We start from the raw sequence: 26,231 nt of genomic DNA on the forward strand, positions 1-26,231 counted from the left end.
GCGATTGGTTGGCTAATCCAGAGTGGCACTGGGCAGATCCAATAGTTTTAAACTTTAACAGACACCCGCCTCCAAGTGAGTGAACGTTTGCCAATTACAGCACTGCCAGACCTTCTGTACAAATGAAATGAAGTATGATGGTCTGGTAGCACCAGGCTACATTGAAATGCTTACGGAGCAAATTCCAGTGTGACTGCACCTTTAAAGGTGGAGTCAGAGATTCTGGACAACGCTTGTTGACAAAATCACTTTTTGTCAAAATCAGTGAATATCTCCTCATGATCTGCTACCTGTCTGTACTGTGGGTGTGTGCACTTGGGGAAAATATCCTATGTTAATACACAGTCTAGGCTCTGTAAACTGTTAGGCCTATCTAAACAAATGGCATGTACACAAATGGGGGCCACTGTGGGGCGACTGTGCCTCAGGTGGTAGAGCGGATCCGCCCATGATCGAAGGGTTGGCGGTTCGATCCCCGCCCTGCCACTTGTGTCATGGTTGTTGTGTCCTTGGGCAAGACACTTTCGCCCGATTTGCCTGGCTTTGATTGCCAACAAAAGTGCTATATAAATACAATCCATTATAATTATAGCAACACGCCAGTTTACAAAGGCTCTGTAACACTGGATTATTTTGCAGCACACACAGACAGGTAGTGGATCATGAGGAGATATTCACTGATTTTGAGTTAAGTAATATTAACAAGCATTCTAGCAGAATTGTTAACTGCACCTCCATGTCTGCATTGTTAATGTCATTATAGGGTAACTAACAAATGAGGAAATTCAACTAGAAATGGAAAATGTGAAAAGAAAGGGGGCACAACTAAAGCATGGATGAAGTGATACTGGTATTGCTCTGACTGGGATTAGGACAGCAACTGGCTGCACCACGAGACGAGCATGAGGACGACCGCTGACAGCCCATCTCTTCTGACTCATCTGAATAACAGGGTTTAGTCAGACCTAGCTCTGTGCCCCAGACACACACCTTTAAGAAAACACACACCGTGACAAGGTCTGGCAGTGAGTGAGTGCCCTGCTTCACACAACGTATCCCGATCTGAACCTGTCTCACAACTGTTTAGGAACTCTCTTCGCATATCTCAGCATGAAAGATTACTTATGACCCCAGTCTCCCCTACTTTATTATTTATGCTAATAAGCTGTTATTCCAACCAAAGCAGTGATAAGGATATATTTCGTTTTGTCCACACGTGACACCGACCGCAGCCAGCCTTCCCATTTGACTTGTGGAAAACCCCAACTTAGTTTACAGGTCTGCAGCTCCCATAGTATGAAGCCACATCGATCGCACTGTCTCAGTCTGCACTCACACACACACACACACACACACACACACACACACACACACACACACACACACACACACACACACACACACACACACACACACACACACACACACACACACACACACACACACAAAGAAAGAAAACTGGAAAAGTGTCAGTGCGTTACGAGTTTCCCGGTTACTGGGTGGTCACAGACAGTGAAACTAAGTTGTGACACGTGTTTTATGGTTCCAGTCATCTGAAGTACATGTTAGGTCTTCTTACCTGTCAACAGCCCGGTGGGCAGCAGAAGGCAGTAGAACAGCCACACGACCACCTGAAGATCCATACTCGCTCCCCCTCCCTGCGCTAAAACTAGAGCCGAGATCAGGACACTAACCTAAAACACTCCATCGGGGCTTGATCCGATTGATCCAAACGCGAGAGGAATGAAAAACAAGCATCACTCCGATACTCTCTCATGATCTCCCATTGAAAGAGAGACACAACAACGAAACACAAACTTCAGTGGAAAAAGGTCTTTAAGTTCAAACTGAAGTTTCCATATAATCCACGGTGTCGTTGGAGCCCGGAGAGAAAGAGATCTTTAGTCTTTAGCATGTTCCTTTCGGAGGGGGCCCGCTCTGAAGTAACAGAGCTGTAGGTGGAAAATGTGATTCACAACAGGGCGTTCATAGAGGAGCCATTCTCCAGTCAGCCGCGCGGTCTCCTCCCTGCTGCCTGCCTGCACACTCCGCTCAACACATGCCTGCGAGCACACACACACACACACACACACACACACACACACGCACACACACACACACGCACACGCACACGCACACACACACACACGCACACACACAACTTTAAACTCTGGAGTTATGAGGCAATTCAGTGTAAAGTGTGCCAGGCAAAGACATGAATAGAGAAATATCTAGGCTACATGAGTTAGGCTTAGGTTACTAGCCTACTGGAACTGTGTTGAGAGTTTCAAAAAGTTTTGCCTGTTTATTTAGAGATTGCCATTTCTGGACACGAAATTAATGCGGCGCTAGAAAAAAGATCTTCCTTGCAGCTACAAATAGAGCTGCTCCAACTCGACACCGTGTGTGTGTGTGTGTGTGTGTGTGTGTGTGTGTGTGTGTGTGTGTGTGGTAGTGGCGCCCCCTACTGTAATATAAATACTGTATAAACATGGAGCCGGTGAAGGCAGTGGGTTGTGTGTGGGAGAAGTAGCCCAAGTCAAGCGGTTACTTTCCAGGCCCTTAAAATGAGCCAAGGGTTACTGTTGACAGGATTCAGACTCTTCCCTCTTGGACTCCTTTATTTTAACCCTTTCAGTCATGAATTATGACGAAAATCATGTCGATTTTTTTTTATTACCAAAATCATGCTAAAATTGAAATCCACTTACATTGATTTTTTATATTGTTTTTTTTAAGTTGTTTAACTCCGCTTATGTGAAGCCGATACACACCATGCAGCAAAGGTGTTAAATATCTGTTTACAACGTGTAGGCCTACACACTCTTTTATACCCCCTAAACCCCCCATATTCACTTTATCATCCGGATGACCCTTCAGATTATTATTGGGATGCCTTCAGGGACCCTGCTGCAGGTTGGGAATCATTGCCCTATATTCTAATCAATAGCTGCTTCAGTTAAAGCTGTGCTAGTGCAGTGTCAACATACTCCATTCATTATTACATTTGCAAAGGAGAGAAATGACTTATTGAGTTGAATGCCCTGTAAGCCTTTCAGTTGAATGAGCAGTGCTCTTACAGGCTGTATTCAAGATCTATTCCCTTAGCTTTCAAAGCAAGAAGAAACTGAATCGCAGAAGTGTGAGTTTATTGAGCATGTGCATTAATATGAATAGATGATTAACACACAGTCGGAACTCAAAAGTAAAAGGACTCATTAGAATGGGGAGTGATACAGTTGTGTTACTACTAGGCTACTAGATCAAACGGCTGAATGTTGGGAAATGAAACACACTTCCATTTGTCTTCTTGCATCATGTTTGGAAATTCAACTGTTGGTAATCTCTAAAATAACTCTGTCTTTATCCTGTAAGACACATGTGATAAGCATGACAGCATGTATCCAAAGGGCAAAACAGACACATGTGATAAGCATGATATAAATATAATATAAAAAGACAAAAGATGGCTGACGGCTTGTTGTCAATGAAGATCTGTGGCAGTGCTGTGTCTGTGTGATCAGGATATTTGAGGTCAGGTGAGGATTGTCCAAAATGATTAATCATGCATTTACATTTTTGGGGCATTCAGTTACTGTTACATCATCAACATTGACACCTTGATGACACCTTCTCAGCTCTAGCTATGGCTGCTGATGAATGAGTGAGGGCCCTGGTCATTCATCTGCTCAGCTTCAGATGAGCCCCAGATGGGAGGAGTTAACTCTCTCTTTAATGTCCCCACCTATACTGTCTATGGTCCCCACATTGTTCATATTGCAGCAGATGATTTAACAAGGGATTAGCACCGGCATTCATTATGCTTATAAATAAGTGTTATAAAAAATATAGGCCTATACAAGTGTAAAGTAAATTCAAAGAAATATCGCCTAATAGTGATTACAATTACATCCAAAGATGCTTCTCCTTCAATCACTTTTGGTGAATGTGGCCTTGGCCAGAAGGTGTTGATGTCGTCAGGCGGTCTCCATCGATCATTGGGTGTTTCGACCCTGAACCGCAACACCTTCCCGATGGTGGGTCGGCAGTGGTGGCCAAATCACTGCCCATCAACTCCTCCAGCCAAACTCCTCCCTCCTGCTCCACAACCAGCAAGAGGCTCTTTCTGCTGCCTCCCCCAACCATGCCCCCAACCTGCAAGCTGCCGTCTTTCTCTCCCTCCCCGTCACCCCAATTGCAGTGAGCATCCTCCACACTGACTGGGCAGGGAATAGATAGCCTATAGGTAGATAGCCTATGTTGGTGTCATATTGCTCATTAAAGTATAGGCTATTGAACATTACAGTGATCATAATTTCTCCTTCATAAATGATATTGGAGTTGAAGTAGGTAGTAGTAAATAAAAGTAATGCTATTAATAGGCTAATTCAGTGGTTCTCAACCGGTGGGGCGCGAGGGGGGTGAAATTTTTTTTTTTTTTTTTTTTTTTTTTTTTGTAATTTTCCTGATATGTAGCCTAGCTCAGAGATGATATGTATTTTTTTTCTTTCTTAACTTTTTTTGATAGGTAGTTGCCAAGTTCATCACACAAGCACTCCAATCCACTGATATGAGATCAGTTTGCAATTTTCAAGTACTGAATTAATGGTAGGACTGTGGCCACTAGAACTGGTCTCTGGTCAGCAAAGGTCTTGAAAACAGCATAAGTGTTCTTGTGACATGCGTGCCACCCATGCATGTGTAAGGGCACGTGTCCCAGCAGATTTTTGAAATCTGAAAAAAAAAATGTAAGTTTGTAGTTAGCAAGTGTAACATGTTCTTAGGGCAGAATTTCATAAATAAATGTTCATTTTTTTTAGCAAGATATTTGGTCAAAAGCTAGTTGTCATCCGTCCCTCTGTCCAGTTGTTAGGCATCTGGCTGCTAGGAAGTTATGTTGTCTTGCTAATTTTACTATTCATCTGAACTGAAATAAATATTGACTTTTTCCTTTATTATCTTCGCCAGAATGCACCAGAATGCTTAGATTACATGTTAAAAACACAAAAAAATCTTCTGGGGGGGATGCCCCCAGACCCCCCTTCAGGGGTTTAGTTTTCTGACAAACATTACAATGGATACTAACATGATTTGGGCATTTGGGATTATAAATCATCTTTGAATTGGTTGTACAGCATATCACATGCTATTCATTCAGGGGTGCGATGGCCACCCCACTCTAGCTCTGTGGCCCACCTTGGCCACCCCCAGTCAAAATTTCCTGGAATCGCCACTGAGACGACACACAACTCCGCGTTCAGGCTGCACAGCACATTAATCGCAGGTAGCATTTTGAGCTAAATCTGGCCACTTTCCAAATCCAAGACTCAATAGTTGAAACATTCTCTGAACTGGGTTGTCAGACAGCAGTGTTTCCCATTGATCATAGACTTTGTTTTGTGAAGCTTTTTCATAACAGGTATACCTATTGTAGAATTTATTCTGTGTATGTTCTATTTAGGCTACTATTTTCTTCTCTTCTGAGGAGATTAAAAAAAAAACATTTCCTCAGTGTCTCATTGATACAATCTCATAATTAGCTTTAAAAGTGCACCAGAATTTAACGTTAAAATATAAGAAATTTCCGGACCCCAACCCTAAACCCAATGTTCAACTCAAAGGTGCGCCACTGGCCTAGCCCTTGTGATAATAACAATAATAGATTATCTATCTATCTATCTATCTATCTATCTATCTATCTATCTATCTATCTATCTATCTATCTATCTGTGTAGGGTGGTGTGTGTGTGTGTGTGTGGGGGGGGGGGGGGGGGGGTGTCAGGGTCGGTGGGGGGGCCCAACTGCAATGACCCAGCTTTGGGGGGGCCCAGCTTGCAGAAGGTTGAGAACCCCTGGGCTAATTGAATAAGTAGCCTACATAAATAAAAGTAATGATACATCTAAATCAAAACATAAGAGATTGGCTTTAAAGGTTACATTTATTTAAGAAGTTCTTGTAACATATTCGATGTATGAGAAAATGTCTTATTTTTTTGTTGAATAGATTCAAATGAATGTCTTAATTCAATTCTAAAACACTTTTGCCTCTGTAACACTAGGCTACTAGGATAAAAAGAGAAGGATGAGACAGTGTCGTCATATAGCCAACACTGTCTAAATAAAAAAAAGTGAAACATCCAATCAGTCAAAGTTAAAATAACAGGGCCTAATGTGTAGCCTATAAGTAGGCCTAGGCTATTTCTGCAATATGTAGGTCTAAAAACATACAACATAATGTCAATCAAACAAACAACCCGTGTTTAAATCATACATAGTATAGGTTTAAATCATAGCTTTTACATGTAAAACGTGTGTGTATAACTTTAAGTGCTCCATTCATCAACATGTCCCCGCCCCCTCACTATCCCCGGGGGCGGGGCTTCAGTCAATTCGCGCGAAATTTCTTTTCTTCTTCCTGTGAAGTGTGAACATTTCCGGAGATCTGTTGTTGATGGCCGCTATATATCTTTAAGCGAGTTGGGTTTAAGTACATCAGTGCAGTTTTTCACTCTGCGGTTCGTCTGTCTACTTCCAGCAGCAAGCATGTCTCAGGCTCGAGTGACGGATTTCTTTTCTCAGAGAAAGAAAGGCATCGCTGGTCCGGTTAAAGGGACCAAGGAGCGGGGTACTACCTCTGTGGTCAGCCGGGGCACACGCTCGAGATCCATTAAAAACAACGACGCTCCTTTCCTTCGTCAGTCCTCCGTCCATGAGGAGTTTATCCGAGTTTTAGACGAGGCGGTGGGGCTAGACGATGGACCAGCGTCCCCTAGCAGCAAGACCGCGAAACCCCTTCTGTCCAGCCCGGGGACACCCAAGCGGACCGCGGCCGACTCGGGCTTCGACCTCGGAGCAGCGGTGTTCTCAGCCACCGCCGACCACAGCACGGCCAAGAAGAGACGGCAAGCGGAGGCTAAAGCTAATGTTCCCGAGAAAGCGAATATTAAGAGGAAGGCCAGGAAGAAACTGGACCTGCCTCAGGACACAGCAGCACAGGTAAGGAATGAATGAATGAATGCTCTTCTGTTTGAAGCCATCTAATAGACTGCTACATGTAGGACAGTAATGTCTGTTAGCTTCAGGTTGTGGCCGCTGTTATTAGGGTTAGGGTTAGTTGTAAAAGGGTCGTCTTTGTTTGACCCAAATAAACATGGCAATGAGTTAAACCTTTTTTTAATTCGTTTCACTTTATTTTGCAAATGTCACAAGTTGACATAATCGTTGTATTCATTTTATACTATAGGCTGTGTTATATGGCAGTGTAGATAAAGACAAACATTAAATAACAAGAGATAAAAGCTAGGGGTACTGCGTAAGGTTCAGGTCCTTTACTAAGTTACACATTATTTTTCTCAATACATTTCAGAAATGACAAAGTAATGGCAAAGCTCCTTATGATAATCATTAATATCAAGAATCTATTTTAATGTATGAAAAACCTTCCAAGAAAAAAGAAGTTGTGTAGTTTCAATGTGTTCATCACAAAACAAACAATAGTTATGATCTAAAACCAAACCATGACAATTCAGCAGAGGACGCACTGACTATCTTAAAGTCAACCTCCTTTCACTTTTGGTGCAAAAGGAAAACTTGGAAGAATTTTGATGAGAATGAAATATATTTATTTAACATGGCAACCCGAGAACCCTTTAACATACAGTATATTACACATGGACATATGTAAGCGCCACAGACTGATGTCTGGGTTGATGTGTTGTATGTCCAGGCATTAGCCAGCCCCCTGCCCGTTGAGCTGACCCCACAGCCCTGTGTGTCTGGACAGAGAGACCAGAGGCAGCTCACCAGCTCTCCACAGAGGGGCCTCGGTAAAAACAGCATAGGGCAGGACGGCAAGGTAAGACCGGCCAATCTAGACAACATGTGGTGGTGATACTCTGTGCCCACGCAGCATTGGAACTGCGTTAGCATTGATTAGGTCACTAAACATGCTGTGTTGATCATGTTGAAGCTAGCACTGGCATGAGTATGGCTAACCATGGTGTTGCAGTGAGTGTGGAGAGCTATATTCGGCCACTGTCCTTTTTATATTCAAACTAAAAGTCTGCTAGTGTTAAGCAAAGGGGAGGGAGGGGGACATGAAAGTGTATGTGAGATTGAATCAAAATAAATTACAGTGTGTGTGTGTGTGTGTGTGTGTGTGTGTGTGGGGGGGGGGGGGGGGGGGTCGTGTTGAGAGAACATGTCATCCAGTGCAGCAGTGTGGCCCAATTATGTGTTTTGAAATGTTGTTTGGACCATTGAGCTCTATGGCCCGTCTACTGTATATCTTTGCTGAACACAATGCTTCTTGGTTTCATTCACTAGTTTCAGGGCTCCTTACATGAGAAAGGCAGTACTGCTACTTTTTTTTTTTTAATGTCCTCAATTGATCCCCATTGTAATTCTTTCAGGCTCTGTGTAAAGAGGGCATCGCAACACTCAAGTCTCGCCTCCACAGGATCAAGAAACAAGCAGAGCAAATAACCAGCGCTGCATCCTCTGCTCCCACCTCTCCGGCTGGCTCAGCTCCTGACCTGTCTGCTGCCCCCCCTAAACCCCACACTGTCCCCAACCCTACCCCCCTCCCTGGTCCCCACACTGTCCCCCACCCTACCCGCCTCCCTGTCCCCCACACTGCTCCAGATGCTAAGGCGGCAAAGTCTCTAGCCTTCACTATAGCCAGAGCCAATGAGCTCGCAGCTAAAGCTCAGAGGAGGAAAGAGGAGAAGGAGGCAGACGACAGCAAGCCCAGAGAGACACAAACTCAGGACAGGTGAGCGAGCACACACACACACACACACACCAACAGTGTGGTTACAGAAGTAGTAATGTTAATGGCCATCTGCAGGAGAGGAACTACATTACCCACAAGCCTAGAGTGTAACAGTGACGTCTCTGGCTGGTGGAGCCCGCTAATGCCACGGAAATGTTTATCCCCAAAGCGATATTTCAGCCTTCCTAGGGCTTTGCCGACTATAAAAACGAGAAAGTCTGCTGTTAGTTTAGTTTATTGCTGTTTTTTTGTACTACATACAAACGGCAGAGAATAAAAATGTAGACAAATGGATTGTGGGATTAGTAGTTCTTTTTTTATTTAACCTTTATATTTCCAGATAAAACATTAAGAACATTTCTCCAGTTTTGCGGTCCCATTTTTTAGCGCCGAATATAATTTTTCATAGTCACGAATATTCGGGTAGGTGGTTTGCTTGGTTACATGTTTAAAAAAAAAATTAATATAAGGAAATGTCAATGGAAGTTTTGAATGGGGAAAAAATACTATTGAGCTCTATTGCCAGTGTGTCTACTATGCAGTATAAGTCAAAGAGCTGTTGTCCCTCAGCTCTGAGCAGCAGCCAGCCTACCAGCGCTACCACACCCTCTCCCAGGCCGCCCCCCCCGGCCTCTCCCTGCCCTACCACTACAAGCTGCTGGCCGAGATGTTCCGGAGCATGGACACGGTGGTGGCCATGCTCTACAACCGCTGTGAGACGGCCACCTTCACCAAGATCAAGAAGGGAGTCCAGGACATGACACACAAGTAGGTGGTTAGGATGGAGAGATGGTCTGCGTTCTAAATCACATACTCTTTCTTCTTACTACACTACATATAAAAGTACAGAAGAGTTTTAGGGCCACAGGAGAGAGAAAAAAATCAGATAAGGAAGAATTATGTATTTTCACCATACTACAATTGACATGCATGTATTGGGACATCTTAAATCTTTTTCTGCCGTACTTCTTCTTCGAGTCCGTTGCAATCTCAGATGTCGTTCTGCCAGTCTGGCGTACTAAATAGTATGGAAGTATGGGGATTGGAACGCAGGGTATGTGATTTGGAACGCAGGGATGGTCTGGATTAAAGGTGCACTATGCAGTTTCAGGTTAGGCGGCTTTGTTTACATTTGCAGAGCCAGAGAGTACAGTTAGAACATATCTTCTCTCTTCAGGTAACTCTTAGTATCAGGATCAGGCACCTCAAACCAAATGTAAGACTAGAACATTTGTATAAACCAAACTGTTGGGCCCTGCTGCTGTAAACACACAAACCCTAACTTATAAGGTAGCTTGTCTTTTCAACAATGTTCCAGGGATCCAATTGTCCTCCTAAGGAAAGTCTGTTTATTCAGTTATGAGAATATACCTTAGAACATGTTGACTTCTCTGACACACCCACAGTGACATAGTGAGGCTTTTTAAAATGAGCATGGTGTTTCTGTCAGGGTTGGGCCATGTGTCAGAGCATTCACAGGTGTGTTGTGCAGAAGCTAATGTGTCCCCTCTCTCCTTGTGCAGGCGCTTTGAGGAGAGCCATGTTGGCCAGGTGAAGACGGTGTTTCCTGAGGCCTACACATTCAGACAGGAGAAGAACATCCCCACCTTCAACAGCAGCATTAAGAAGGGCAGCTACCAGCTGACTATGGAGCCCCTCATCCCCTCAGGTACACACAGACTATGTGTTCATCTGGTGCATCACCTGGAACCAACAAGGTTTCTCTTTAATGTGTTGGAAGTCCTTTACAGGGCTGTGAACATTTACAAACATGTGTAAACGGTTACACAGTGGAAATGTTACTCTGTCACACCCATAGCCCCTCCATATAGGCGCTCTTGATAAGGTGTTCTACTATGATTGTTAACCTGTGTGTGTGTGTGTGTGTGTGTGTAAATTGTGTCCACAGACCAGAATGAAGCCCGTCCAGTCCTGTCTGCCACTCGTCTCCTGGACAGAAGACAGCTCTTCCAGCTGAACCTGGTCTCTATAGTCAAACTGCACCACCAGGTAAGCAGCTGCTCCAGTCACAGAGAGGACTGATCCCAGATCAGCATCGGCTCAGATAATAAAGGTTCAGTAAGCGGAATGGTTCTTTTAGCTAACTTCCTGTCACTGACTGCAGTTAGCAGTCTCCTCCCTCGTCACCACATTAATGCACTGCAGTCTTCAAGCAGCAAGTTATCTAGCATCATCTCAGATCCATAAGTGTGATAAAACCATCAAAACAGACATTGGGAAGGATTTCATACAGAGTGGGTGACTGAGAGACCTGTGTTATGAAAAGCACACACTATATAAGTGATCACTGTATGAATAAAGAGCGATTTAACACGTATATTAACATAAATATATTGCTTACTTTACCTTTAATGCAATCTAGTCAGACTGACAACCCTGCTACATGTACTGATCCAAATTCAATAATATATTTTTTTTTTTATTGTGACATAGAATTTTAAGACTAGCTACAGTTTGTGATAAAGAACACATTAAAAAGAATTCCGCAATTTCAAAAGTTCAGTTCTGTATTCAAAGCAGGTCAGATAGTAGTTGCTCTTTGCTGTGTTGCCTAAGACTTCCTTACCTAACTCATAACATCACCACCAACAAAGAAATGTATCGCTTTCTGCAGATATCCCGATCGGATCGGACTGAAAAATAGTGGATGGTGCATCTCTACCAGTATCCATTGTCCACTTTTATTTGAACTGTTTTAATTCGTTTGTTTCTTGTGCTCCTGCATTGAGTGTACTGTATATTGGTTTTGATTGTACAGTGTCCTTGAGAGCCATGAAAGGCGCCTTTTTTAAATATTTACTGTAAAGCAACCAGTGAGCTGAGTGTTCTGTTGTGGTGTGTGTGTGTTAACGTTCCTTTATGCTTGCCTGGTCCTCTCCTCCTGTGTGCAGGTCTTTCTGTCCTCTCTGGTGCCTGCAGTGTGTGTCCCTGCAGAGCGGCTGACGCGCTGGCACCCTGCCTTCAACGTGGACACAGTGCCAGGCATACCCACGGCCCCTCTGCCCCAGTCCCCAAACACTGACAAACTGTCCACAGCTCAGGAGGTGCTGGACAAGGCCCGCTCCCTCATCACACCCAAGGTACTGCAGCTGTTTGACACTCACTTATATAGACACACACACACACACGCGCGCGCATCAAAAATTAGAATATCCTCAAAGTCCATTTAAAAAACTGAAACTTTCATAAATTCTGTGAGTTGTGTCTTCATTTAGATGATGACGGCTTACAGCTGATGGAATAAAGAATCCAGTATCTCAGAATGTTAAAGGATTTCTAAAACAGAAATGTCAACCTTCTGAAAAGTATTTTTATTCTAGGTTCATTTCACTTCATGTGTTATGCATTAACACAGTTTGAAAGTTTTACAGAAATAAAATTCACTTTTCACTGATATATTTTCTTTTATAGCTGCACCTGTATTGATTTAGATGATCCATCAGTATTCTATGTAACGCAGTGCTTGATTTGAGATTAGTTTTATTCTTTAACGGGATACGTTCTTTAACGAGTATACTGCGCAGAGCTGTAAGTGTAATGTGTTGTGTTCAGATGGAGAAGGCTCTGGAGTGTCTGGCTCTGAAGACAGAAGACAAAGCTGTAGAGAGCAAAGAGCCAGCGCTGCCCCAGCCAGCAGCCGCCCCGCTCCCCACAGCCCTGAAGGGAGTGTCCCAGTCCCTGCTGGACAGGGTAGGTACACCATGGAGGTCAAATTGACAATTTACAAGTGATTGGAAATTATAACAAAATATAACTAAAAAAAAAAATCTGTGGTAACACTTTCTATTAATTGGATTGGATTTACTTTATTGATCCCCAATAGGGAAACTGGTTTGCCACCATGGTCTGAAAAACAGAACATACAACACAGGAATACAGTAACAACATAAAACAAGCATGGTCACGGGGGGAGTATGGTCCACTACCATGGTAAAAATAGAAGGTTAATAAAAGGGAATATATAACAATATTATGATGTGCAAAAATCAAATCAGTAGTCCTGACTAAAAAGCCTAGCTGCTCCAGAACAACAGACCTCCTATATCTGTCTGTAGAGCATCTTGGTAACAGGAGACGTTCGCTCCTGCCTCTTCTAACAAGCCACTGTGCTCTATGTCCAGGGTTTAAAGGATAGCTTTGTAAATGACCATCACATTAACAGAGTTGAACCAGAGCTCACTTTACCCCAGGGAGACAGCTAGTCTGGTTAACTAAAGCTACTTTAGAAGAAGTAGTTCAAACTAGCTTTAAAAGAAGTGGTCCAATTACCTATGTACAAGTAGTTTGAAATTCTAACAAAATATAATACAAATCAAATCTGTGGTAACACTTTCTATTAATGCAGTGCTTCTCAAATGGTGGGGCGTGCCCCCCTGGGGGGGGGTGCTGTGAGTTGTCAGTGGGGGCGCAGACTGCCTTGATTTCCAACTGACCAAGTGCTAGCACTTTTTTTTTAGTGCTATCAAGCGTGATGTGTGCTTGTGTATGGTCATATCTGCGCGAAAGGCCACGAGTTGCAGTAAATAAATGTCCACATGTGTCTCTGTAAGCTATTTAAAAAGAAATGAAGCAAGTAGACTAATAATAACATTAATTAATTATTGGTTATCGCATCACAGAAGGCCTATTGGCCTATAATAATAAAAAAAACACCTTAACTATGTTTACAGTTTTAAAATGTTTTGAATGAAATGCTAACCTCAGTGAATCATTTGCTCTTGTTTCTCTGTCCTGAGATTCACACAGACTGAGCAGTCTTGTTTAAATGTTACAAATTGAGCTAATAAACTGAACTTTGAATTTTTTTTGCTGCAGAAGTTATCTCAGCTAATTTGATAATAAGGTGATTGTATGCAGAATGCTCGTGCCAGAAACTCATACAGTGGTTTTGTACAGATAAATAAATAAATATTGGCAGGTTCTCAATAGTATTTCAATTTAGGGGGGGGCGCGAAAATTTCTGTCCCCTAGTGGGGGCATGACAGAAAATAATTGAGAACCACTGTATTAATGGTACATGAATCATCATGAATTCATGTCTGAATGAATGTATCCATGTAGGCACTTAGAAAGTGGTGACCTTGAATGAAATGGTTTTGAATAAGATGAACAGGTCACCACATTATTTGAGGGGCCACGAACATGATGAAGTCATAACATATTAATGCTTAGTTCATCATGATAAGTTAACACTTGGCATTCAACAAAACACACGTGTTTGTGTGACTAGTCAGACAAGATCATCATTAATAACTCAAATATCATGATGATTGAAATACCTTAGCTGATGCATTCATTAATGTATTTGTTCCTGCATTACTGAGATACCATTAATCCTAGTGTGTTACTGATAGTTCATCAAGTACTACATGGAGGAATTCATGCATTTTCATTCATTCATTCAGACATGAATTCATGAGGATTCGTGTACCATTAGGATTAAGGATACGACACAATGGATAAGTTTTATATAATAGTTTGTTAATAGTGAAAAATGTAAGACCAAATTGTATGAAATGCATTGAAATGTGCAATATGCAGTAAACTCAAGAAATGGAAAGTGTACAATATAAGAGCATAACAGTGTGCACACTGAGTATGCATAGATCCAATTGGAAAGTTTTCCTGAGAATTATTTTTAAACAATTTAGTAAAGCAATGGTAAAATAAAAACATTCCTTTCCTTTTATGGCTCATAAATGTTTGTATTTTAGTTTGGGTAGTTAACATGAATCACTAAGCAAACATCAATGTCATTTAACTACAAGCAAGACACTGCAAACTGAAGTTAAACTACTTCATGTAGTTCACAATGTTTCTGTGTGTATCTGCATTGTTTAATGTTTCTGTCCCTGCGTTCCAATCCCCATACTTCCCTACTATTTAGTATGCCAGAAAAAGATTTAGGATTTCCCAATACATGCACGACAATTGTAGTATGCTGAAAATACTTAAATGCCCCACTAACTCCAATAGCATTTTGCAGTATTCGTCTTTATTCTTGACATTTCTCGAGATAATGAAACTTCCTTATTTGATTTTTCTTTTTCTCCCGTGGCCCTAAAACTCTTCTGTTCTTTAGTATGTAGTGTAGGAAAAAGAAAAAGTATGTGATTTGGAACGCAGGGTGTGTGTATCTGCATGCTGTAATCAGCCTGTGTGTTTGTTTCAGATCCGAGCGAAGGAGGCCCAGAAGCTCCATGCGTCCATGACTCGTGACCCGGTCCAGGAGGGGCGCCTGCTGATGCTGTCCAGGCTGCCGGAGCTGGCCCGCATCCTGCGCAGTGTCTTCATCGCAGAGAAGAAGGCTGCTCTCATCATGGAGCTGGCCTGCAAGAGGATGGTGGGCAGCTACAGGTCCGCTCTCAGCACAGGTGGGTTCACACAGACTAGTACCCTCACCATCCATTCATGTGGGAAAAGCATCCCATTAAAGCTTTGTATAAGGGCAAAGTATGAATAATACTAAAGATTCAACTCATTGCTCTCTTTTTGGGTTTGATTATAAGTTCATAAACTTAACTTCCTTTGCATTCACTTAATTCCAATCAAGATAACCCAGTAAAAATTGCGCTAACATTTTTAATATGGACTTAAAACTGATGTGAAATGCAAAATAATTATTTTGAAGATGTGATTAAAAATGCGACTAATTACGATTAACTATGACAATTCTACGATTTAATTGGATTAAGAAAATTCTTATTCTGCCTTCTAACATCATTGAGAAAAGAACTGTAATGTGATTGGCTGCTGTTCCTTTCTATTGAACAGGTGAAATGGAGAAACATATCCGTCTGCTGGCCGAGGTGGCTCCCGGTTGGCTGACCGTCCACCCAATCAGAAAAGACTTGTACCTGAAGCTGAACAAGAACATGGAGCTCAACATTGTAGTGGACAAACTCAACAGCAGGCTGAAGGAGGAGGAGAGACTGTGAACGCTCACAGACTGAGGCTGTAATGGGACAGCTTCTTATATCAAGTGATGCCACTGCTTTGTTGGGCCGCGGACACATGAGGGTGACATTTCAGATATACACTGTTTGTGCTCTGGCCTGTGAGTGGGGAGAGAGTCAGTTGGATTTTGGGGACAGCTCCAGGACATCATTCCCTGCGTTCCAATCACCATATTTCCATACTATTTAGTATGCAAGGAAAGGATTTAGGATGTCCCAATACATGCACGTCAAATCCAGTATGTCAACAAACACAGGAAGTCCTAATACATCAATTACATTTTGTAGTATGCAAACCTGCATGCTTTAGTATGTAGTAGAGTATGAAGAAAAGGTATGCGATTTGGAACGCAGGGATTGTGTCCCTAAGCTTGGGCTCACATGGGCCTAGAGCCAGATTCCCGTTTTGGAAAACATGTTGTTTTTAACCACACTTCTGTTATTGTGAGGTGCTTTTTTCTTTTTCTTTTTCTCCACAAAGTGTGTAATGTGTGTGTGTGTGTGTGTACAGGTCGGCTTCCAGTCTTTTTCTACAACGTAGAACTGCTAAAATGTTTACACTTTCAAAGCTCATTGTTTGATCATTTTTAAGAAATACAAGCATTTGTCAGAGCTCCCTGCCTCCTGTTTTTATATGAATGCAATTCGTTAAAAAAAACTCACCATTCCAAAAGCGTTGGGACGCTGGGTAAAACGTTAATAAAAACAGATTGATCAGTTGCTAGTCCTTTGACATGCATTCAAATTGAAAACGCTACAATGACACTATTCTTAATGTTCTACCTTTTGGACATTTTATATTTCTATGTAAATATATTCAATTATTCTGAATTTGATGCCAGCAACACATTTTGAATAGCAGGGACAGGGGCAACGAGACTGGTCAAAGTTCAAAACAATGTACACAGTCTGTATTGTGTGCGCTGAATTAAAAAAAAACAGTAATACACAGCCTAGGCTCTGTAAACTGGCATGTTGCTAGCAAGAAAAAAAACATTTCATCTCTTAAAATACTTGTATTTTGTGGTAGTCATCCATTAGTGTATTCTGTAATGTAGAAAATCCATGGACTAGCTTTTGTAAGGACAACATCAGTCTGAGTAGATTTTCCTGCGTGGCTTTATTATCTCCACAAACTGTTATCCAAGAGTCAAAGCCACTGGAATCCTATGAAGAGCACACACACATCCAAGTACATACTCGGTGTGCAAATGTAAGACTTACTGTAAGTATATACTCTTTGAATTTTCAAAAGAGAAAAGAAATGTCATTAAATATTGCTAACTACAGTAAACGGTTTTATAACCGGATACAGCTAGTGAGCTGTAGCGTGACTTGGATATCATAGCATAGGTCCTCCAAACACATTTCTGACGAGCTAAAATAACACATCAGTCACACTTGTCTACCATAGTGAATAATGTACAGACGAGGGGATAAAAATATACTGCACAAAAAGGTAGGAGTGGTCATTCAGTCCGTAGCAGATCTAAAGATCCATCATTCTGTTGAGGCACACATGGCTGGAAGGGCCGATCCCACAATGCATTAGGTGAAAGGAACGCAAAAGTCTAGACATTTTTTATTAAAGGTGAAGTCAGTGATTACGGAGAATGCTTGTTGTGAATATCTCCTCACCAAACGCTACCTGTTCGTAGGGCGCTGAAAGAAATCCAGTGTTACACATCCTAGACTCTGTAGACGTATGTAAACAAAGGTGGCCCACCGCAGCTAGCAACATGCCAGTTTACAGAGCCTAGGCTGTGAATGAACACTGGATTTTTACACACACACACACACACACACACACACACACACACACACACACACACACACACACACACACACACACACACACACACACACACACACACACACACACACACACACACACACACACACACACACACACACACACACACACACACACACACACACACACACACACACACACACACACACACACACACACACACACACACACACACACACACACACACACACACACACACACACACACACACACACACACACACACACACACACACACACACACACACACACACACACACACACAGTGAAGAGAAATTCACTGGTTTTGACAAGCGTTCTCCAGAAACCCTGACTCCACCTTTTTAAGGACCATGGAAACCAAAGCTGCATGGTAAGGTTCTAGTTAGCAACCAGACGTTAAGGAAACATGTGACTGAATGCATTTTTTTTTAGAATAGTCTATGGCTGTGTTCAGAAAGTCATACTAACATCCTACTTATACTCATTTTGACGTCAATTTGAGTATGTGACGGTTGTGTATGCGAGTTTGGGTAGGCGAGAAATCCCCGGATGAGTACTAACTTCTGGGAAGATTTTGGGTATGGATCGATTGGATACTTTTCCTACACAACCGCCCCACAATGCATTGCGTCTTTTTAAATGACAAAGTTTTTTTTTTAATTCTTTATTTACAATCCTGCATAACACAGGCCTGTATGTAAAAATCTAGTTCTATATCTAACCTGTGGAGGGCGGTAATACGCTAAACAGCGTCTAAACGGCCGGAATCTTATAAGAAGAAGAAATTCTTCATTGCTTGCGTAAACTTCAGTGTGAATGTTTCGACGCACCTTGCATATCTTTGAGTAGACAGTATGTAGTATATAAATGTTGAGTATGTAGGAGGTAGGACGTTGGTATGGCTTTCTGAACACAGTGTATAACACTGACTGAGGTGCTGAAATGTGCGTGAGCAGAAAGTCCTGTTTGCTTGTGACCGTTGTTGTGCAGTAGTGTGTGTGGTGCAGTGTGCTGGTCCCACAGATAGAAGATGGCTGCTCCTCAGTACTGCACCAGGGAGAAGAGACTGTGTGGCTTGAGCTTGTCACTGCCGTTCAGCTCCAGCAGCTCTATGACCACCATGCAGCCCACGATCTGGGCCTGCTGCTGCTTCATCAACTCACATGCTGCATACAGGGTCCCTGTTGAAAAATTAACACACACACACACACACACACACACACACACACACACACACACACACACACACACACACACACACACACACACACACACACACACACACACACACACACACACACACACACACACACACACACACACACACACACACACACACACACACACACACACACACACACACACACACACAGAGATTATTCGGGTTAAATGATCACAGGGAGGAGACAGACACCATGCGGCTGCATGATCACAAGCTGTTTGTGCTGTGTGTCAGGTTAAAGCCAACTGCTATTTGATTACCTCACATGCTCAAGCCAGTCTTAAATCAAGGATCCATTCATAAAACCATAGACGTTAGGTCAAGGAAAGCTCTGTCTGGTAGATATGCTACCACAACGGACTTTGGTTTTATATCTGTGTTCAGCCAAACTCAGCAACAGTGCAGAGTGTAAGGGGGAGGGGGCACTGCCTCAATTCCACAGAGTTCGGTTTGGTAAGGAAACGTAACCCCAGATATGGCTTACGTTTCCACTGCCGAAAGTACCCTTACTTGGTAGGCTGGGTTTATGCTGGACTCATTTTGGTGCCATTCCCACCTTTGACAGTGGAAACGCAAATAAATGCATTCAGCCGAACTGAACCACACCGCTCAGTGGAAATGAGGCTTCATATGCTATAGATCATGGGGTCCCCAAACTACGGCCCGCGGGCCGCATTTGGCCCGCTTTTTATTGGCCCGCGGCCGATTTAAAAAATATAATGTAATATGGCCCTTTGAATTTTTTTATTTTTTTGCATTTCTTAGTTAACCCACTAGTGCAGGGGTGTCAAAACTGATTGATTGGCCCGTGGCACATTTTAAAAATATAATGTAATATGGCGCTTTTAATTTTTAAATAATTTAAATGCACTCATTATATTACAGAGAAATATGTCCCATAAAAGAAAATGAGCAACAAGCCCATCCCAGAGGACCCTGCATAATATTTTATTTTAAATTAATATTATTATGGAAAATGTATGCGTCCTTCTCCAATAGCTTCTAATTCATCTGACACAGTGTCTCCATTTTTTTTTCATACAAAATTCTTCAGATTTAGCCTCTTAATTTCCCTCTCAAAGTGCACCAGATTCATGCATTTCGCTTTAAAAACTTTAAAAAATCTCCCGGGGGGGCATACCCCCGGACCCCCCTAGGAGGGTCGGGACCTCGGCTGGATACTATTTTCACCCTGCTGGACATTGGACGCAAAGGCAGAAAACACTGGGTGTATCATTGGCATATAAACAAGAGGGGAAATGTGTCTGTTTAATGTGCAAGGAAAGTGTTGCCGTGAAGAAGGATTACAATTTACGAAGACACTAACATCAGAGCAGCTACATGTCCTAATAAATGTGTTATTTTTGCAAAGTGGCCCGGCCCTTCGTAGATTTTTCTGTATGTGGCCCTCAGTGAAAAAAGTTTGGAGACCCCTGCTATAGATGCTCAGGCCTCAGACTGACTGAAGTGAAGGTAACAGTCTTAGATGTCTGACCTCCAGTAGCCAGCAGGTCATCGATGAGCAGAACCTTCTGTCCTGGAGACACTGCATCGTCCTGGACCTCTGCCTCTGCCTGCACACAAGACAAACACTGTCCAGCTTCAGTAGAGTGACGAATGCTGCTCAGTCTGGCTCACCATGACAGGGGAACAATGCAGATTATTCAGTGTACATACTGTATGATTGTTGTGTGGCCTGTCAGTATGTCGCATCAAAGATGGAACAGTAAGCAAGCTGAATGTTCTGTGTTACTATGCTGTCCACTAGCCTGGAAATCAAGACACACCTAGAACGATAGAGGGTCCGGCCACGATCAATAGACCTTCCCAACTCAAGGGGCGGCTCCTACTCGTGCATTTCAAATGCCACTGCACGCAATTGGATAGCACTACAACCAATCAGAGCAATGAACAAGGTGATGTATTAAGCCCAGGTCGTTTAGCGAACAGCGGGTTAAGTGTTAAATTAAACTTTTGGCGTGGTCGGCGAAACAGAACATTCATCTTACTTGCTAATGAACGATTTGAGTGCCGTCAGCGCATGCCCAGCACTATCGTCATCCGGTTACGTCCGCCCCAGATGGATATACTCATGAAACGTTGTCAGTTGATTACTTACATAAAAAAAGAAAATGTATTCCAATTTTTCTGAAATATTTGAATAAATATGCAAACCTGGCAATATCTAACTAATAATGCCTACATCTGCACCTCCTTACAAAAGATCTAGATGTTTGATAAAGCGAGAGTTAAAAATCTTTAATTCATGTTTACAATATATGGGCGTCCACAGTCTTTACACAACAGATTTTGCATAAAGACTTTTTTCATTTTATAAATAAGAAAAAAATACTATGTACAGTTCCTAACAGTGTCTCACCCTACACACAATCCTTATCATGTGTGCGTGTGTTCTTTACCTTGTGTGTGTGTGTGTGTGTGTTTGTGTGTTCTTTACCTTGTGTGTGTGTGTTCTTTACCTTTTGTGTGTGTGTGTTCTTTACCTTGTGTGTGTGTGTGTGTGTTCTTTACCTTTTGTGTGTGTGTGTTCTTTACCTTGTGGGTGTGTGTGTTCTTTACCTTGTGTGTGTGTGTGTGTGTGTGTGTGTGTGTGTGTGTGTGTGTGTGTGTGTGTGTGTGTGTGTGTGTGTGTGTGTGTGTGTGTGTTCTTTACCTTGTGAGTGTGTGTGTGTGTGTGTTCTTTACCTTGTTTGTGTGTGCGTGTGTGTGTGCTTTACCTTGCCATACTCCAGATCATAGGCCACAGACACAGTGGCTCCAGGCAGCTTGCCTTTCTTTCTGACCAGGACAAAGCCAACACCAAGCCGCTGGGCCAGCAGAGGCCCGAACAGGAAACCACGGGCATCTAAACCTACACACACACAGACACACAGACAGACAGACAGACAGACAGACAGACAGACACACACACAGACAGACAGACAGACACACACACACACAGACACAGACACACACACACTTAGCTATTGTCCTCTGCAACCAATTTTAACAGAGCTTATCTCACTCATAAACTGGGATCACTGTTAATCTACAATCAGCTGTGCAAAGGTCACTCTGACAAAAAGTGTTCTGGATTTAATCACTTCGTATTCCTTTAAGGAGTAGACACTATTTTTCAGTACGATCCAATTCCGATATCTAGATTTTGGTTATCGGCCGATAGAGCCGGCCCAAGCCTTCATGGGGCCCTAAGCGGAACATGATCAGGGGGCCCCTGTCCAATCGTAGCGCTGCCCAAATGTATTGCCCGTTGTTAAATATTATCCCCACACCCAGTGTTTTCTGCTAGTGCATCGAATGTCCAAATATATGTAGGGCCCTATGATTTCCTCGATAACGAAAACACGGACGGAATCACGGAATCGGGAAATAAAAACGGAATCTACTGTTTAACACGGAATGTCACGGAATTCGCCATTATTTTGGTGAAATTAAATTTCCAAGGCAAAGGGAAACAACACGGTTGAAATTAAAGCAGAACTAGGGAGGAATTTTGGTTTGGCGACATCTAAAGACCAAACTACTGCCGTGAAAAGTAGAGCCTGGCTGCAGGATCGCTAATGTCGGCGCCAAACCCCTTTCACAAATCTGTCTATTCAATGTTTACTTATGAATGTATCCATGTACGTAACTCTGACATGTACATAACTTAATTTATTGTTAATAATATGGTCTGTTTATAAATTTGGCATATAATTAAAGCATCTAAAAGCCCGTAATCATGTTAAACGTTTACTGTTTTTAAGTTATTAATGTCACTCGCTCCCGCAGATACACAGCACAGGGAGGTCTTATATTCAGCCATTGCTAAAGGGAGTGTTGTATTATGGAACGGCCGCTGTGGTACGAAATTCCAGTCTCAACAATGTTTCCTACACGCAATTATAACTCTAGCGTCTACAGCCCGTTGTTTTCATGTAGTGTAACTTGTGTAATGTGTTACATTATTCAGCTGTTGCCGTGATGTCGGCTAACGCTGATGCTAATGATAACTAGCTCTCCGTTGCACAATAGACTGTAGGTTGGTGTTGCAGCCAGCTGTTAGGTGAAGCGCTGTCCCACAGGTAAAAGCCATGGACCTATAAAGCCTGTCCAATATTCACTCTAGTCCAGCTTCTTGAAAAGTTTATAAGGACTTTATTATTTATGTAAAAATTATATTTAATGTTTCACTTAAAGCACAAAATGAATGGCTTTATTTTCTGTTATAGCCTATACCCAACAAATTTGTTTTTTTCGTTCTTTTTAAGCACAAAAAACAGTGCAATGTTGTGATGTATTTTAAATTTAGCCTTATATCTGATTAAATTGTTAGAATATTATTTGTTCGCAATAATTAGACACTCGTTCTGATTACGAAATGAGTGTTAATTGTAAAAAAACGGAAGTCATGAGATTAAAACGGAAAAAACGGAATTTGTGAAAAAATAAAACGGAATTTGGAAAAAAATAAAACGGATTTCATAGGGCCCTATATATGACAGCTGAGATCCTGACCCTCCTAGGGGGGTCCGGCGGTATGCCCCCCCGGGAGATTTTATTTTTAAGTTTTTAAAGTGAAATGCATGAATCTGGTGCACTTTGAGAGAACAATTAAGAGGCTAAATCTGAGAAATTTTGTGTGAACAAATAATTTGGAGACACTGGGTCAAATGAATTAGAAGCTATTGAAGAAAGACACTTGAATTTTCCATAAAAATATTAATTTAAAATAAAATATTATGGAGGGTCCTCTGGGTTGGGCTTGGTGCTCTTTTTCTTTTACGGGACATATTTCTCTGTAATATAATGAATTAATTTAAATGCAGTGAGAGGAACGAAGCAGAAGAACTCTGTTGTCCAGCTTTCTTTTTTCCACAGACGAGGCTGAAATAGGCTATAGACTATACACAGTACATGGGCAACTGAGGGCAGCCCCATTTCCAATTGTTTTTAAATCAACTCAATACACACTGTGTATGGATGTGAACGTGACGTGATCAGTTAATTTCGGATTACCTCCCAGATAAACTGATTCAATTATTAGGCTATTAATTATCTAGCCCAAAACATTGTATTGCTTTTTTGTATGATGACCTACATTTGCATAATATGATGTTTTTTATTTTTTTAGGAGGCCCCCCTGGCGGTCGGGGGCCCCAAGCAACCGCTTAGTTCGCTTATGCCTCGGGCCGGCTCTGTCGGCCGATACCGATACTGTCCCATATCATAATTATCATAAATGTCTTTGTTGGTGGTGATTTTGGTTCCCTTCCCAACTTTTGAGCGTGGAAACGCAAAAGCCAAGACGCAGCAAACTGCTCAGTGGAAACAAGGCTTTAGAAGAGCAATCAGCTAAAGACTATTCCATTAACATGTGCTGCTGTCTGCCCTGTGTGTACTGACCTACGATCAGATCTACCTCCGGGTGGCTCTTCCTCACATGCTCTTCAAACAGGTCGATGACTGCTGTCAGAGCAGCTGGGTCCTTCAGGATGGGACAGATATCTCTGCAGGACGCGCGCGCGCACACACACACACACACACACACACACACAGGAAACTTGTTAACTAACAAGACACACACTCAGGCCTCATCATCAAGTGTGTGTCAATCATGTTTCTTGTTATATCATATACATTACTGTACGGACCAGGTACGGACCTTCAGCTTACTGTGGTATGCACGCTGCATACAACATGACTCATCACACTGATCACTCCGCCTCCACATCAGTAATCACATTAAACAGTAGAAAATGTCACACTGAAATACTTTATTTTTCACATGTGTTATCAATAGATCAACACAATCACATGTCTGAGGTAAAGCCAACAATCAGTCAAATATGACAGCTTCGGCATGTTGCTAAAAGCTCTGGACATTTGACAGTAAGTTGACATGTCAGCTGTTGGATTGTGAAAAGTGCAAACAAGACCTATGGCCTATGTATACAGCATTGTTGTTGCTCTGATAAGATGTCTGATGAAGTATATTGACTTGAGGTCAGCTTTTTGACTGTAACTGTGCTAACTGAAGCCTACAAACACTCCAGGCTTCATGTTGGGGTAGCGTAAAGAGAAAACACATGGATAGGATAATCTGACTTGATCAAATAGATTTTGGAGCGGATATTAGGGTGATAGTATGACTCCTCTATGTCTGCCTGACATCATACCTGACAGAGCCAGGTGTAGGCAGAGTGGAGAGCCGCAGCATGTGGTAACTTAAAGGCACGTGAAGCTTTGACACGCGGGTTAGACAACAATCAACACACCAGCAGGCGTTAGGAGACTATCTGTGGCCTACCTGAACAAGATGCCTTTCTTCGGAAAGTCTGGAAAAGCTCGGATGTGTCTTTGAACCAGCTGGAGTTTAGATTGTGGATCTGCAGCCATTGTGACTGACTGACTGACTGTAGCTGTGTCTTGATTCAGGGGTTGCGGTCTTGGAACCGGCCTCGTAGGCTGCATTTGAAGACCGATTGCGTCATAGCGGCGCGCAAAGGCTGTCCCATTTGCAAGGCTCCTTGCAAGGCTCCTCATATGCGGTCGTGAAATGCAGCCTTCGTTTCACGGTTTTGAAGCAGTTTTGAAGGCTGCATCAGATGTATCCTTCGCAGCCTAACATATCCCAAGATTCATTGCGTTTTTTTCAGAGATTGCATAAAATAAAATAAAAAATAACAAAACAGCAACGTGTTGCTCCATCTTCTTAACTTTTATCTTCCTTTCTTTTTTTCTTGTACTTTTTTTTCTTTTCGTCTGGTAGACAACTTATTTTTCTTTTTTCCTCCGCTGACAGGGCTGTCTCCGTTGGCAGCAATCAGGGTTGCTAGGCAGCACAGGAGCGGCGAGTCGTCACGCAAGGTAACGGCTTGTTACGTAAACCGGAAATGCTCGTAAACGGAGACCTGCGGAGACCGTCTCGTTTAACAAGGCTCGTTGGCCTTAAAACCGGCCTTAAAATCGGCCTTCATAGGCTATAGCCTTCATAGACCGCGAGACTGCGTCCTACCAAGTGCGTGGTCTCTGAATCAAGACACAGCCACAGGCTGTGTCTTGATTCCGGTTTACGTAACAAGCCGTTACCTTGCGTGACGACTCGCCGCTCCTGTGCTGCCTAGCAACCCTGATTGCTGCCAACGGAGACAGCCCTGTCAGCGGAGGAAAAAAGAAAAATAAGTTGTCTACCAGACGAAAAGAAAAAAAAGTACAAGAAAAAAAGAAAGGAAGATAAAAGTTAAGAAGATGGAGCAACACGTTGCTGTTTTGTTATTTTTTATTTTATTTTATGCAATCTCTGAAAAAAACGCAATGAATCTTGGGATATGTTGGGCCACGAAGGATACATCTGATGCAGCCTTCAAAACTGCTTCAAAACCGTGAAACGAAGGCTGCATTTCACGACCGCATATGAGGAGCCTTGCAAGGAGCCTTGCAAATGGGACAGCCTTTGCGCGCC

The 26,231-nt window shown here is 42.5% G+C and overlaps 2 protein-coding genes across 3 annotated transcripts; one reads left to right on the forward strand and one right to left on the reverse strand.

Annotated features, from left to right (window-relative positions):
• Positions 1–6,451: 6,451 nt before the first annotated feature.
• Positions 6,452–16,215, forward strand: LOC307257925 (DNA replication factor Cdt1-like). 2 transcript variants are annotated; one of them, XM_080037287.1, is made up of 10 exons: positions 6,452–6,996; positions 7,727–7,855; positions 8,412–8,773; positions 9,344–9,541; positions 10,297–10,442; positions 10,683–10,783; positions 11,686–11,874; positions 12,347–12,484; positions 14,967–15,168; positions 15,569–16,215. In XM_080037287.1, the coding sequence occupies exons 1-10, from the start codon at positions 6,544–6,546 to the stop codon at positions 15,730–15,732; spliced, it is 2,082 nt and encodes a 693-aa protein (XP_079893413.1). In that variant the 5' UTR covers positions 6,452–6,543; the 3' UTR covers positions 15,733–16,215. The 2 variants fall into 2 exon arrangements, with proteins under 2 accessions (XP_079893413.1, XP_079893414.1); XM_080037288.1 differs by lacking the exon at positions 7,727–7,855.
• Positions 16,216–17,743: 1,528 nt separating this feature from the next.
• On the reverse strand, positions 17,744–25,211 carry aprt (adenine phosphoribosyltransferase). Its single transcript, XM_080036503.1, has 5 exons — positions 25,077–25,211; positions 24,173–24,276; positions 21,505–21,638; positions 20,262–20,340; positions 17,744–18,725 (listed from the first exon to the last, which is right to left on the reverse strand). Exons 1-5 carry the CDS (start codon positions 25,163–25,165, stop codon positions 18,586–18,588), a joined length of 546 nt encoding a protein of 181 aa, XP_079892629.1. The 5' UTR covers positions 25,166–25,211; the 3' UTR covers positions 17,744–18,585.
• Positions 25,212–26,231: the final 1,020 nt, after the last annotated feature.

Source organism: Ammodytes marinus, assembly GCF_949987685.1.
Source record: "Ammodytes marinus genome assembly, chromosome: 11".
Lineage (NCBI taxonomy): Eukaryota > Metazoa > Chordata > Actinopteri > Uranoscopiformes > Ammodytidae > Ammodytes > Ammodytes marinus.

Bases quoted from the DNA above. Each gene is read 5' to 3' on its own strand.
- LOC307257925 (XM_080037287.1), top strand. From the start codon at position 6,544: ATGTCTCAGGCTCGAGTGACGGATTTCTTTTCTCAGAGAAAGAAAGGC. The intron at 10,784-11,685 runs GTAAGCAGCTGC...TCCTGTGTGCAG, and splicing joins TAGTCAAACTGCACCACCAG to GTCTTTCTGTCCTCTCTGGT. The intron at 15,169-15,568 runs GTGGGTTCACAC...TCTATTGAACAG, and splicing joins CAGGTCCGCTCTCAGCACAG to GTGAAATGGAGAAACATATC.
- aprt (XM_080036503.1), bottom strand. From the start codon at position 25,165: ATGGCTGCAGATCCACAATCTAAACTCCAGCTGGTTCAAAGACACATC. The intron at 24,277-25,076 runs GTAGGCCACAGA...CGCGTCCTGCAG, and splicing joins AAGAAAGGCATCTTGTTCAG to AGATATCTGTCCCATCCTGA. The intron at 18,726-20,261 runs GTCAGACATCTA...ATTTTTCAACAG, and splicing joins TGACCTGCTGGCTACTGGAG to GGACCCTGTATGCAGCATGT.